Here is a 13,795-nt window from a genome sequence, read left to right on the forward strand (position 1 = left end):
AACTCTCCCTGTCACGCACTCACACAAATATATATGCGCCACACAACTCTCTATAGTTTGCCAGAGGTTTAACTCCAGCTGAGCTGAAAAACAGCTACATAAGCTGGAAAAACATACTGGAGATTGGCTTGCAACAAACTATATCAACACTCCCCTCCCTCCCACTGCCATTAAAATGTCTGTGCTCAGCACTTTTGTAACAAGTAGGATTTCTGAATGGGAATAGCAGGTAGGTAGGTCAAGTCAGCATCTGTAAGCACATACTTGGCTTTGCCAAGTACCGAGGCTACCAGCGTGCATTTCAGTTAGTCCGTAATTCTCTTCTGAGAATAAAGATGTGACAATTACTGAAAGTCCCAAGCTAGCATACAAGTTCCAAGATTATCGTTATACCTGCTACATACAAGCCTTCAACCTTCTGAAAGCAGCAGAGTGAGAAAGTAGGGCAGGCATTTTGCTTGTTTGAAGCCTACAGTCCAGCAGGCTTTCTACCAACATGCACAGCTAGATAGGACTGATTCATTGCTTGGAAGTCAGTCTAGCTTTATCTGTAAATACCTTGGTCTTTGTTTGGGATTAATAATATGTTGATAAACTTGCTAATGTGTGGAAACCGTAATCCATATACAGTGTTATTAGATAAATCAAAATATTATAAAAAGAATACTTTGATCTTGGCTAAGTTTCAAAATCTCCTCTAGAGCTTGCTAAAAGCAACAAATAAAAAGATGTAGCCTGCTGATCACACATTTGGGATTTATTTTCTGGGCCAGGATTCCTTTGTTGATCTTGGATACCCAGCCTTTTGTCTGTAGAGGCACAAAACAGCCAAAGGCTGCCTTTTCCACTGATCCATCGCTGTTTTCTCAGCAGGTAGGCTGTACCATCTGCTCCCAGAAATACGAAGGAACAATAAGGTCCAGCCAGCCATCACCCCAAATATATTAAAAAGGGGGAGATTCTGTCACCTCTGAAGCAATCGAATTATGAAGCTTAGCACGTGTAAGAACTAGCAGTTCTAGATGTTTTATTGCAGTGATTTTTGAATGAAATGTTAGGGGTTCTCTTACACACTCGCACAGCAGTGCAGCAGTGAAATATGTGAGCTAATGATGGTATTTTCCACACAGGCATATCTGTGCACAGAGCCTTCTGTGTCGCAGGAGACTTTATTTTATGTGTCTGTTTATTTTAGTGCCTAAACTCCAGCAGACCCTTCCAGAGAGTCGGTTTGCCTCAAATAAAGGTGACTCCATCTCAGCATCATCAGAAAAAAATTCAAAAGCTGAACCAAAGGCAGAAGCTGGTGCAAAGGCAAGAAGTTCTTCCAATACACCGACCAGCCCAAAACCCCCACTGCAGTCAACGAAGCCCAGCCTGGCAGGACGACCCACAGTGCCACAGAAACCACGCTCTGCCTCTCGTACTGGTGAGGAGCACTTCTGGGCATTCGTTATCCCCAGCTGGGTACTTCTGAGTGGTGTTTGTGTGGGCTGTCGAGGACATGCCCATGGCCACATCCTGAACAGAAGTTAAATGTAGAGGGAGAGGTTCTTCAGTCACTTGCTTTTGACTTGCATCCTTCTTTTCCACCTCCCTTTGCCCTGATTCAAATAAACTTATTAAAATGGTTTAATCTGTGATCCGCAATGGTAAAGCCTGAGGAGAAGCAATAGCGACAGAGCTGTTTTGAATTAGCCTGTTTTCACAGAAGAGGTGAGCATAGAAAGCTACTTCAGCAGCAAAGCCTTGTTGTAGTAGCATTGACAAAAATGACTGTTATTTTCTCTAAACACCTGGCTCTAAATACTAAAGTCCTTGGGATTTTCTGGCAGGCAGCTCTTAGTCCCTCAAGCAAATGCCTGTTAGTCTTAATAACTTGCACAAACCGATTCTCTCACTCTCTTTTTCCTTGTTTTGCCTTTATTTCTTTCCTTATTGCTTTTGACTGGAAATAATTGTAATTGTGCTTTTATAACCCTGCAAGACTGCCAGTTGAATGACTATTAACTTCTGCTCTGTCCTAACCTCCAGTCCCAATATTATCTCAAGGTTTCCAATAGTGGGAAATATTTCAGCAGATCTCCCATGCGTTTGTCTGTCTGCTGTTTAACAGGCCAATGTCACAACCCAGTCTTCTCAAAGTAAGCCACTGCAGTTAAGGGGAATTAAATGCTAGTTACTGACTCCCCCAGTAGCTATGGCAAATACATCTTATTAATTGCTAATGACTGAAAAATGTGAGCATAGCCATCTGTAAGAGCTTGCAGACCTCTAGGCTTTTTCCATACTTGCTGTTGACCTTAGAAAGATGTCATTTCTGGTGAGGATGAGGGGGCAGGGGGATATTACACCGTCCTCCCTGCCCTTGATGTGTAACCTGAGCATTACTTAGTCTCTGCACTCCAGTGGGTAGAATGTTGTTCAAATACAGAATCACCTTCAGGTTTTAGATGGCTTTAAATTTATTTTATTGACCATTTTAGAAATGGTCATAAAAGTGAGTGGTGTCAGGTAAGATGCTCACAAAGATGAATACAATAAGAAGGCATGGCTTATTTGGTGATGCTTAATCTGTAAAATAGGCAGTGTATTACCTCAGAATCTTAGCTGTCAGAAAGACCTGAGCTATCTGTTTCTGCCAGCTCCTCTTTCCTGCAGAGAGCACGTACTGTGGGTTTAACACAGAGAGTAATTAGTATTTACTTGTAATAGGCCAGCTCCTCAGGTGGCAGTAAAAGCAGCACCATCTCTGTTGCAGTCTAACTTCTATCCTAGTACTTGTAGGAACTTACTGGCTAAGCACGCCCAGGCAACGCGATGAAGGAGCCAAGCAATGATCCTATTTCCACTCTTGCTCCCACTGTTGTTTCCAGCAGTGTGGCCAAACTAATGGTAGCAAATTTTTGCTAAGTAATCTGAGGGCAAAGGAACACAGCTTGGATGTCCACAAATCATCAAGACTGAAAGTGGTTCCTCAATAAAGCACATAACAGCGTCAGTTCAGAAATACATAGCGTTGTTTGCCAAGCACTGTGCTCATCCGTATGTTGATATCGAGCTTCCCAAAGCAACTGGCCTCACAGGCACATCAAAAGCATGGAGAAGGTCCAAGAATTGGTGTATCTGTTTAGATCAAGTTACATTTGGAAGGTCATTAGTTTGCTGCAAGTAAGAAGATTGACTCCTTGGTGGTAGCTCCTCAACAGCGAGATAAATTCCTATTAGTTTCCAGTATGCAACTGAATTAACTCATTGTACAGATATGTAATACAGGTGATACTCTGAGTTCCTTTTTCCTTCTATCAATACTAATGTATCTTCCTAGTTCCTCTGTTGCGTACACATGCCATCGATTACTCCTTGGGAAGCAAACATACAAGCAGTTTAAGTAATCTATTGTAGCTGTACTTCCCTACTGTCCAAATGAAGGCTGTCTAGTGTAAGACTGAAAAGATCTTCCCAAAAGGACTGTAAAGATGGTAGTCAAATTGCCATACATAACGCATATCCAGTCTTTAGACAAACAACGTATCCAGATGGTTTAAACTATGGATTTGAATTTAAGTTCCAGATTTCCTCACAGTCTAGAAGACAAAGTATTTTTTCTATTTAGAAAATATTTGCGGATGCTATCCTGTTCTGTGCTGGCAATTTATTCCTGGAAGTACAGAGTTCTGCAGGCTATTTATGAAATCTGTTTCCCTGGTTCACTTCTATGCCTTATAACTGTGAAACAGGACATCTAAATTGATCAGTTCATTATGTTTCAGGACAATAAAAATATAAATAGAACAAATACTTCCAAAAATCCATCCCAAATAATTTTCAGCTGTTCTTTACAAATTGCATACTTATATCTTGCAGGAAATTCAGTTGGTCCCATCAGATTTCTATTTGTGCTACAATAGCAGTACATGTTAAAAATGCTGAAATTGAGATCTTTGCTTTAGCTGTTGAAATTCTTTCACCATTCTTTTGACGCAATGTAAATTCCTGAATCCTTCTTCTTCTGACACAGATTCTAGCTGTTTCTTGTTTGTGTATTGTGTTGAGGTCTGACCTATCATAACAGCACCGTTTCTGTGAGCTACAGCACAAATGTAACTTCTCACCCTTTTGTTCCTGGTACTCCACAGAGGATGCTCCGGAGTCTCCCTCTGGCCCCAGTTCCCCAAAAGTTGCCCTGCTTCCACCTGTGCTGAAGAAAGTTCCTTCTGATAAAGAAAAGGATGGTCAGAGCAGCCCCTCAGTCAGATCATTTTCTCAAGAAGGTAGGAGTGTTGTTATTGTTGTTCCAGCGTGCTTGTCTTCATTGCCCCCTGATTTGTTTTCACGTAGAAGGGAAGGGGGTTATTTATTTGGTGGAAAAAAGAGGAAGGGAAGTGTATCTGGTCACCTGTCCCTCATCTCCTCCATGCATGGGTTGGTGCTCTGTATTTTCTTCCTTTGATCAAACCAAGTGAAAGATGAATCTCTTGGTATTAATAATGTAGCTGAACAATTAAGGGACTCTAGTGTGGTGTATATTATGGTTTGGTCTGGATCGAGATGCTGATTGGTGTTGGTCACACATAATAATGTGAAATGCAGCTCTGTGGTTCAGCACGTTTCCAGGGAGCAGCCATGACTTTGTTCCTCGCAGCCAGCCTATCGCTTCGTTTGTATTTCTCCTTTCTGTGCTGCATGTGACTGAGTTCTCCTCCTCCTCGGGCAATGAGTCTCTGTGTGCCAGGGCAGGGCTTGGTACCTTTTATGCACAACAGTAGGCTGCTGCCTTGTCTTTGCTGCTTTTCATGTGTGCACTGGATTTCTACTTTTGCTGATGCATTTCCTTGCCCACGGTTGGCTCTTAGAAGAGCTAAGGCTTCCTCTGATAGCATAGGATATGTGGAGAAGTAGTTACAGAAATGTTGCTCAGCGTGGTGTTTGCTGGCACAAATGACAGCGTTTGAACTCGGGGGGTGAGACCTCTTCCTTCCTGGGCGTCTCCTCAAGAAAGACATCCAAGGTGATTCCCATCACTTAAGCTGTGAGACAAAGGGGTGTCCTTTCACACTCTGCCAGCAGTTTTTCGTAGCGTAGGGTGGGGGCAAGCGAGTCAAGGCAGGTACATACCACTGGGTTGCGAAGGCTGAGCAGTTGTGCTGCCCACAGAGCCCACCGTTACCCTCTAGATGAAAGGAGGGGCAAAGCCATCCCCAAAGTGGGATGGTACATTTTGAGAAGCTTCTCCCTTTCTCTCCTAAAACTACCATTTCCTTTATGAAACAACTTACCTCGCAGTCTGGGTGTTGCTCTGCTTGGGAAGTTGTTACTGTGGTGGCTACTATTTGGTGACCGCATGTCAGCACATGTGAAGTGTTTGTCTACAGGTTTTGAGTCTTGCTTCAGCCACCTATATGATGCCTTTGGGCTGCTCTTGTGCCATAAAGATAGCCCAGCAGAACCCCCACAATCGAAGTGAATTATGTAGAGCTAGGAGGACACGACGCACCCCAGGACCTCTCCTGTGTCTGGAAAGGGCTGAAGGTTCAGACGGTCCATGTTGGCAAAAGCCACCACAGCCTGTGGCTCAGGGTCCAGAAAAGACAGCAGGGTGTCTGAAGTGCCTCCCGGTGGCTGTGGCATTATGAGGGCTGCAAAGCAGAATAGAGCCTGTTTATTCTCCTGCCCTTAGTCCCGTCAGAGCTGGTGTTGAGACGGGTGAACTGGGCTACAGCTTAGGGATCAGGCTCGCTACACCGGTGCCATCATGTTGGGAATGGTTGCACTCAAAGGCTGTTGCCACAACAGACTCTCTCAGCTGCTGTCTGGTAGCTGCATAGGCTGGAGTCCTTGTTTTCTCACCAGCTTTTCACCAGACTGTGAGAGAGCTTGTTACTACATAACTAGAGAAACACAATGTAATGGGACTTGTTGCAGCTACGTGTTAAGGTGAGGTTAACCTCCCCATTTCTGTGCTATATGCCTTCTCCGTCTCCCTGTCGTGTGAGGGGACATATTGGAGAAGCAGGGAACGTGGGATTGTAACTACAATCCTTCTGCGTTACAGCAATTTCTAACGCAGCAGAGATTTGACAAGTTTTTGCAGTTTGTGTTGTCACATGAGAAGAGGGGACAACTGCTTTATTTTTAAAATGTGTTTGCTTTTTCCAGATCCTTACACAAAAGCGGTCAGACACGGTGCTTTCCTCACTCCTTGCTCCCTTAGCCAGACTTCCACAGACGACCTGGCCAAACACAGGGTTTTCTAGTTGCCGCTACATTGCACTGTATGAATTTTATCAATAATAGTTCAAAATGGCTAAAATTGGGTTTCCAGGTCCTTACGGAGCTACTATGCTTTGCATAAAATTGTTCGGGAAAGAGTAAATTCTGTTTCTTTTATTTTTTTTACTCTTTTTCATGTTTTCCTTTTTCTTTATTACTGTTCTACTTCCTCACTCAGTCATTCCTCTGGCCTTGCTTTCTGCTGCCTTTCAGGCTAACATGCTCAGGTTTTTTTCTGCAACTGGTAAATCACTGCAAATCTGCCTAAGTTAGTAAACTGAATTATATCTCCTGCAAAAGCAAGCTGCAAATTAGGTGATACTTGATTTTAAAATTGCTTTATGTTAATGAGTTTAACTGTACTTTGTGGGACAATCTCGAAATACACCTCTTTACACAGCACACCTGTAAGATCGGGCTGCAGTTACCGACATACACAAATATCTGGACTAAATTTAAGCAAGCATCTGACATATTGATTACTACTCTTTGAACAATTGATTAAATGGGTCGGATAAGTGAAATTATTTGTATTACTTTCCATATGTGGGTCTACAGAACAGCTTAGGGGTATAAATGAATCCTTTTCCCTGCTAGAGCAAACAGGAGATTGTCAAAAAAGAGATACAGCTCATGACTGTGCCAAGCCATCTGGCAACGTGAAAACCACTTCGGGGCAGTATGCTACCAGTGCAGAAGAGGAAGCTAATGTGCTTGGGCAGAGGAAGGCACAGCCAACTTCTGGTTAGAAGTTTTCATTTTTTATCGAGGCAGCGCTTGATAACTGGCACTAACAATTGTTAAGAAACAATAATAGCAAAGAAACCACAAAAGGGTGTGGGTTTGTCATTGGATTAAGAGAAGGGTAAAAATCTCATGGGATGCTAATCATCTTTCTGGCCCCGTGGGAACTACGTGACCTGAAAAAATTTCCAGATAAGAAATGTGTGTGCATTTTTCCTCTGTGGCAATGCCAGTGACCAGCACCATACAGCCCCTGCAGCCCCTCTGCAGAAGAGGGCTCATTACAAACCGTGCCTGCGCATTGCAGTGATGCTGGCACGCTGCTGTGTAAGTACGCTGCAGGTAGACTATCCGCTGCTTTGTGTGCTTACATACCTTTCCTTTTTAAGAGGTGTGCACTGAAGTATTTCAAAATACATTTCAGCCTGAATATTGTTAGTGCCAGTTTCAGTACGTCACTCACAAAACCATTTGAGAACTAGGTAAATCAGATTATTTTGACGTAGTACTTCGATTTTCAGCTGCGTAAACAAACAAAAAACCTCCAAAAGAACCCAAACTCAGCACTGTGCTGCACGCTTAAGCCCCGCTTCCTGAAGGGCAGCTTTGACTCATAGTGAACTCATTCAGTAAGCTATAAAATGGTTTGGTTGATCTATGTATTTTTAAAATATAAAAGCTCCTGTTCTCAAATGGTACATGTTTACATGCTTCTCTTTACCTCTTCACTTCTTTGTTTAAACAATGATTCAAAATTACTTTTTTTCTGAAGTATTTTAATGAGGTATGTGAACATCTTATGCAATTACATTTACCTGCAATTTTTCTATTTATAAGACATCATGTATCCCTTTTCTAACATCCTCAGCCCCAAATGTATAAACTTGACGTCCTTTTCGTATTGTAGAATCAAACTTAGCCCACCTAAACTTGGAATCTCTCCTCCCTGTCATAATCAAACTACTATATTTTAGTTTGTTCTAAGGTATCTCTAAGAAAGTAAGTTTCAAAAGCCGAGGTGCTGCTGCAGATCTATGCAGGTCACCTGTGTATGGTTTCATCAGGGCAAGAGTATAAGCTCTTGTGGCAGAACCCTGCTTGCAGTATGTGGACTTAAATGCCTGATATATTTTTCAGGCATTTTTGGGGCAAGCTACCTGTCTTGATTTATCAGGCCATAAACTAAAATGACTGCTGCAGGATGTGTTCTGGGTTTTGTTTGAAGAGTGAACGAAGGCCAAACAAAGGCGATGTAATTACTCGGAGGTACAAGTATCAAGAATGACTCGAAAATTTCCAGGCACTGATTTCTTTGAAAAGCAGTGGTGTTTGGTAAGGTGGAAATGCCTAAATTTTTTTTACAGAATTTAGGTATCTTAATCCTCTCCAATTCCGTTAAATTGCTTTAAAAACCTTTCTCAAAATCCTTTCCTCTTCTTTCCCAACTTGCAAAGCCGGGATAAGAATGTACTGAGCACATAGCTGCTGGCTCTCACTTCGTCCCATATTTTGGCTAGCACAAATAAGGAAACAGGTATTTTGGACTCAGGAGAACTACTTGGGTAGCAAATGGTGCCGCATGTGCGGAGGTAGGTCTCCGCAAGATGCGCGCTGGTTGTGTCCGTTCTGCTTTCATCACGGCAGAGATCCAGGACTGGACAGTGTCTGTGCCAAACGAAAACGGGCCAGAGCTTTCTGTCCCCTGTTTCATGGCCTGTTGGCACGCACCAGCGCTGCCTGGGGAGTCGTGCTGGCCCCCCAGGGATACAGGGAGCATCCCTGCCGAGGCTGCCCCAGCAGCATCGGCTCCCTCGGGATTCCTCCCTCCCGTTTTCCACATTCCTGGCAAACCCTAACACAGCCTGGCACAATTTGAAAGACCACGGAGACGAGTCAGCGACAACCTGCTGCTTGCCTGCCCCTGCTCCGGCTGGAGCCGCACGCTGGTGACAGGGCAGGCTGTCCCTTGTGGCGGTGAGGCTATGGGTGAGTGGTACTGTCGTGGTTTAACCCCAGCCAGCAACTAAGCACCACGCAGCCGCTCACTCGCTCCCCCCCCATCCAGTGGGATGGGGGAGAAAATTGGGAAAAGAAGTAAAACTCGTGGGTTGAGATAAGAATGGTTTAACAGAACAGAAAAGAAGAATAATAATAGCAGTAAATAAAGCAGTAATAATAAAAGGATTGGAACATACAAATGATGCACAGTGCAATTGCTCGCCACCTGCTGATCAACGCCCAGTTAATCCCCGAGCGGTGATCATTCCGCCCCCACTCCCCCCAGTATATATACTGGGCATGACGTCCCATGGTATGGAATACCCCTTTGGCCAGTTTGGGTCAGCTGCCCTGGCTGTGTCCTGTCCCAGCTTCTTGTGCCCCTCCAGCTTTCTCGCTGGCTGGGCATGAGAAGCTGAAAAATCCTTGACTTTAGTCTAAACATGACTTAGCAACAACTGAAAACATCAGTGTGACCAACATTCTTCGCAGACTGAACTCAAAACACAGCACCGTACCAGCTACTTGGGAGACAATTAACTCTATCCCAGCTGAAACCAGGACAGGTCTGCAGGGAAGGAGAGGTGGTGCTTCATGGCCCCCGCGGCTGCTGGTGCCTTGTTAAGAGGGGCATGCGCAAATGTGAACGGGCACAAGGATCCCTGTGAACCAAAGCCTGACATCCTTATCTGAAATGGTGGCGCAAAGAAGGTCTCGTAACTGTAACACTTGATTTTGCAGGGGCGAAGTGTGAGATGACTTGCAACAAAGTCACATTTAAGGGCCACTGTGTGTTTAAAGGTTCATTTTAATTGGAAGTATGAGATTTCTGAAGCTATCAATCCTTGCATAACGTCACCCCCGCTGATGTGTATAATAACTCTCGTTACCATAGCAATTGTAGACCACTGATTAGATCAGAAACCTTAACAAGGTTTTACAACCTTCTTTCCAATTTATTTCAAACCTTATAGGTTTGAGGAAAACCCTGGCCTTGCCGAGATTTTAGAGTGCTGGGCGAACAAAATGGGTACTGTTTGCATTTAGGGGATGGGAAGTGGGTATGTCCTCCTTCTTTCTCGGCTGCTGAGCACAGCAAGGTGCAGAGGCCGTGGTCTCAGCTGGAAGAGATGCACGTTGGGCTCAGAGCCATGGGTGTCCCCTCCATCGGGGAACTGGGAAGGCATCGGGACCTGGCAGTGCTGGTGGGGCAGGGAGCAGCAGTTCAGGTAACTTGGATGCCGAGGTGAATGTCTGTCCTGATGAAGGCTGCTGAGTCAAAAGGGAGAATAGAGATGTGTCCTGCTAGGGAGACAGGCCTGCCTGGAACCTGTGCCACCGGTCTGAGGGGTGCCCAGCGAGGATATCCACCTGAGCAGTCGGGAGTGCATCGTCTGAGATCCAGCCCAGCTGGAAAAAAGAATGCTGTTCTGGTTTTCACGTGGTGCGATGAGAAGAAAGTCTTTAGACCGTTTCTAACCATAATGTTTATCCATGTCACGGATAACAGTGAAGTACTGAGTTTCATATTTAAAGTTTACCTGCTTGCCAACCAACAGTGGCATAAAGTTTGCTCGAGCTCTCTCTCTTTTCTCTGACCTTTTTCTGGGTTGAAGAATTAAGGGACCTATGCTACTCCCGCTAGTGCAAATGAATCCAGTGGGAGCAGGAGCAGGTCCTTTGTGCATGAATGACTTTGTTATTATTATTTTTCTTCCTCTCTCTTCTACAATCATTATTGAGACCCATTTCTATTTTATACAGCTGCAAAAAGAAGCCCTGGGCAGCAGTCTCATGAGTTCCAGGAACTGAAGCAGAGGTCCTTAAGTAAAGACGGCCATCAGGGAAGCAAGTCCAGTGACTCTGGCGAAGAAGCAGATAAAGATTTTATTTTTGTTTAGCAATCAGTACAAGTGCTTCATAGCGCAAGAGCTTTTTATAACAATCAGGGTACAGCAATCAACAGCCCTTCTAGCCAGCTGCTCTTTCACCGCAGGTACATTTCCATGCAGAAAACCTGATCTTCCAATCGTGATTTACAGTACACTCACGTGGCGTTGATTCGGTCCTTAATTTCTGTTCTGTACAAGGCAGACGTTCCTTTCCACGCCTTTGCTAAAGCCAGCGATTCCTTCATGTATTCTACTTGAATTTCTCTGAAGCAGCTACAAAGAGTGCCCCGCATTAGGGCATTTAGAAAGCAAAGCAAATTAACTGGGCACTGTCTTACACTAATACACTGTACAGCAGGTAATGTGTTGTACTGCTGAATGTAAATGTGTCAAATCTGCACGTGACTTACCTATAAATATATTCTTGCGGTATGCAATTGCACATTGTAATTATATTAAAAGAGCACACTAATAAAATAATTTGTATAGATTATATATATTAAATGCTTGGGTATGGTTTTTACATTCTCCCATCGGGAGCTTCTTTCTTCCTGTTCTCGTACTGTACATAAAGCTCCAATGCTTACATTTGTGTACTGTCAAAAAGCACAACAGAGAAGGATTTGGATGACGTATAATCATGGTATGCTTCCACATTCGTATATTAATGTATATAGTTGATTGGAATGAGGGCAATTGAAATTTTATTAATATTGGTGTTTTCTAGAGGCCTTCCTCAGTTCTGTCTGCATATTAGCTTCCTTTCAATGTGTAATTCTACGAGAAAAATAGCTCAACATCTGTAAAAACATTTCAGCTTTTGAGGGAGGGTGTGCAAATTTCACAGCTACCCACTTACATTACAGGTTGAGGGGATTTTATTCATATGTATATTTGTAACAATAAAAAATGATTTTACAACTGAAACATTAGTCTTTGTTTTTACGGCACTATTTGTGGTCTCACGGTCTCTGCTCTTTGAATGATGACATTGTGCCAGGTAGAAAAAGCATGCAGTTAAGACAAAACCCATATAATCTTTTTCTGCTTCTAGTACAATGTCTGTTCCTGCTGAAAGGGACACATCCACATCATTTTTGTAAAACTGCTGAGAGAAGGACCTCTTTGCTAATCTCCCTTGGGATCTTCAGCAAAGCAGCCTTTGCATGAGCCAGAAACACCTGCAATCTAAATTCTCTATTTTGGTTCCATTGGACAGAACAAAATTGTTTTGATAACTTTCTCCCAAGAGCAATTTCCCTGGCCCTGCCATGGCTTCTTGCCTGGGTAGAAATTCTCAGCTACCTGTCTCGTCAAATGACTTTCTGTCTGGTCCTTGCTCATGTGCCTGCTATTGCTGCTCCTCCTGTTGCAGTATGAAGGACTGCTAAGACAAAACAGTAGCCTTTTATACCAGAACATCTTAGAAGCACTTTGTAGAGGTTCACATCTCAAAAGTAGGCTATGGGGCTGTGGGAAAGAGGTCCTGAAGGCTGGGGGTTCATACCTGGGTTTTACCCTGTCTTGAAATTCTGCACTCATCTAAAATCATTAAGAGAAAGTTCTTCATATTCACATATATATATATATATATACTTGATTTATTGGGTATCAATGAGAACGAAAGACAAATGGCAAAGGAAAATTTGAGATGCTTGTATGAGAAAAGAAAAATAATCTAGTCACAAAATAAAGTGCAATTTCTATTCCCATAGGATGTGGAAGAGACAACTGTCTGAGAAGTGTAAGTATACAAGAAGCGTTGCCTGATTTGTTGGTTTTGTGAATTTAAGAAAATGAACAGCAAGATTTGTGGTATTAATTAAAAAAAAAAATTAGACTCTAACTTCCAGCTGCTGAGAATTTCTCTTACTTGTGCTTGATGTTCTTCTCACCAGGCGTGTGAGATACTGTACTGGTCCCATGGTGTGAAGTCATGTGTGTGCCCATCACCCTGGTATCAGTAAACCAGACAGGGATGTCTGAAATGCTGTAGAGAGTATGTGTTTGTGCTGATAATAAGAAGAAAAGCTATGGTGCTGTAATAGTCTGCTGGAGTGTAAAGGTTTCATTAGACAGCAATGTTTTTCCGTATTAGTTATGGAAAGCCTTTTTCCAGCCATCAGTGTGTTGTGGGCAGGCTGAGTGGTGGAGCAATGACTTTAGGGGAGTGCTGGTGTGAGCTCTTGGAGACCTGGGGTTGGGTTTTGTCTGCACTTGTGGTTTTGGATGTGGGGAGGAGTGATAATTTTCATTGTTTTAGTATCTTTCTGCCTCGCCAGCCCAGCACTGTCAGCCCAATTGCAGAGAATTTACGTTGCATCCAGAGTACCCCCGTTGCACCTCTTCTCCATTTATGAAATAGTGACTTTTATTTTCAGTATCCTGAGAGCCCGTGGAGGCCTCAGGTAAGTGCCAGTGTGTTTTGGGGAAGTAACAACCACTACACCCTGGTGCAAAGCCAAGCTGGTTGGGAGGTTTGGGGGGGGGATCACAGCTCTGGAGTGCAATGGAGGGGCTTCCTTTCCACGAGCTGTGGACCCTCCGAAGCGGACACGTGGCTGGGGGAACCCTCCTCATTTCTCTTGCTGCCTCCCTGCTGCCTCAGCCGCCCTGCGGACGCTCTGCGGTCGGTTCCCCCGTGCTCCCTGCCTGTCCTGGGCCGTGCGCTGCCGTGGCAGAAGCCACGTTCAGCTGCTTTGGTGGGACACCAGCAGGAGACATCCCTGGAGCTCCTGGGAGGCAGAACAGATCAGCTAGTGGTACCGCTGAAGAAAAGCGCTGATGCTTGTTCTCCCGGGGCATCCATAGCATCTTTGAGTACCACCGATGCTCCGCGTTTCCTCCCTGTCCCGCGCCGGGCCCTGCCGCAGCACCGGCAGCGGGAG

General features: G+C 44.1%; 1 protein-coding gene across 1 annotated transcript in view; it reads left to right on the top strand.

The window, feature by feature from the left end:
* LRRC16A (leucine rich repeat containing 16A) overlaps window positions 1-11,836 on the top strand; it is a 211,431-nt gene extending 199,595 nt beyond the window's left edge. Inside the window, exons 35-38 of the mRNA XM_010578007.1 lie at window positions 1,196-1,429; window positions 4,140-4,274; window positions 6,871-7,017; window positions 10,780-11,836. Coding sequence (XP_010576309.1) covers window positions 1,196-1,429; window positions 4,140-4,274; window positions 6,871-7,017; window positions 10,780-10,916 — 653 coding nt within the window. The 3' untranslated portion in view covers window positions 10,917-11,836. The remainder of the gene's footprint in view (window positions 1-1,195; window positions 1,430-4,139; window positions 4,275-6,870; window positions 7,018-10,779) is intronic.
* The last annotated feature ends 1,959 nt before the right edge of the window (window positions 11,837-13,795 follow it).

This window comes from Haliaeetus leucocephalus, unplaced genomic scaffold (genome assembly GCF_000737465.1).
Source record: "Haliaeetus leucocephalus isolate CR32 unplaced genomic scaffold, Haliaeetus_leucocephalus-4.0 Scaffold587, whole genome shotgun sequence".
Lineage (NCBI taxonomy): Eukaryota > Metazoa > Chordata > Aves > Accipitriformes > Accipitridae > Haliaeetus > Haliaeetus leucocephalus.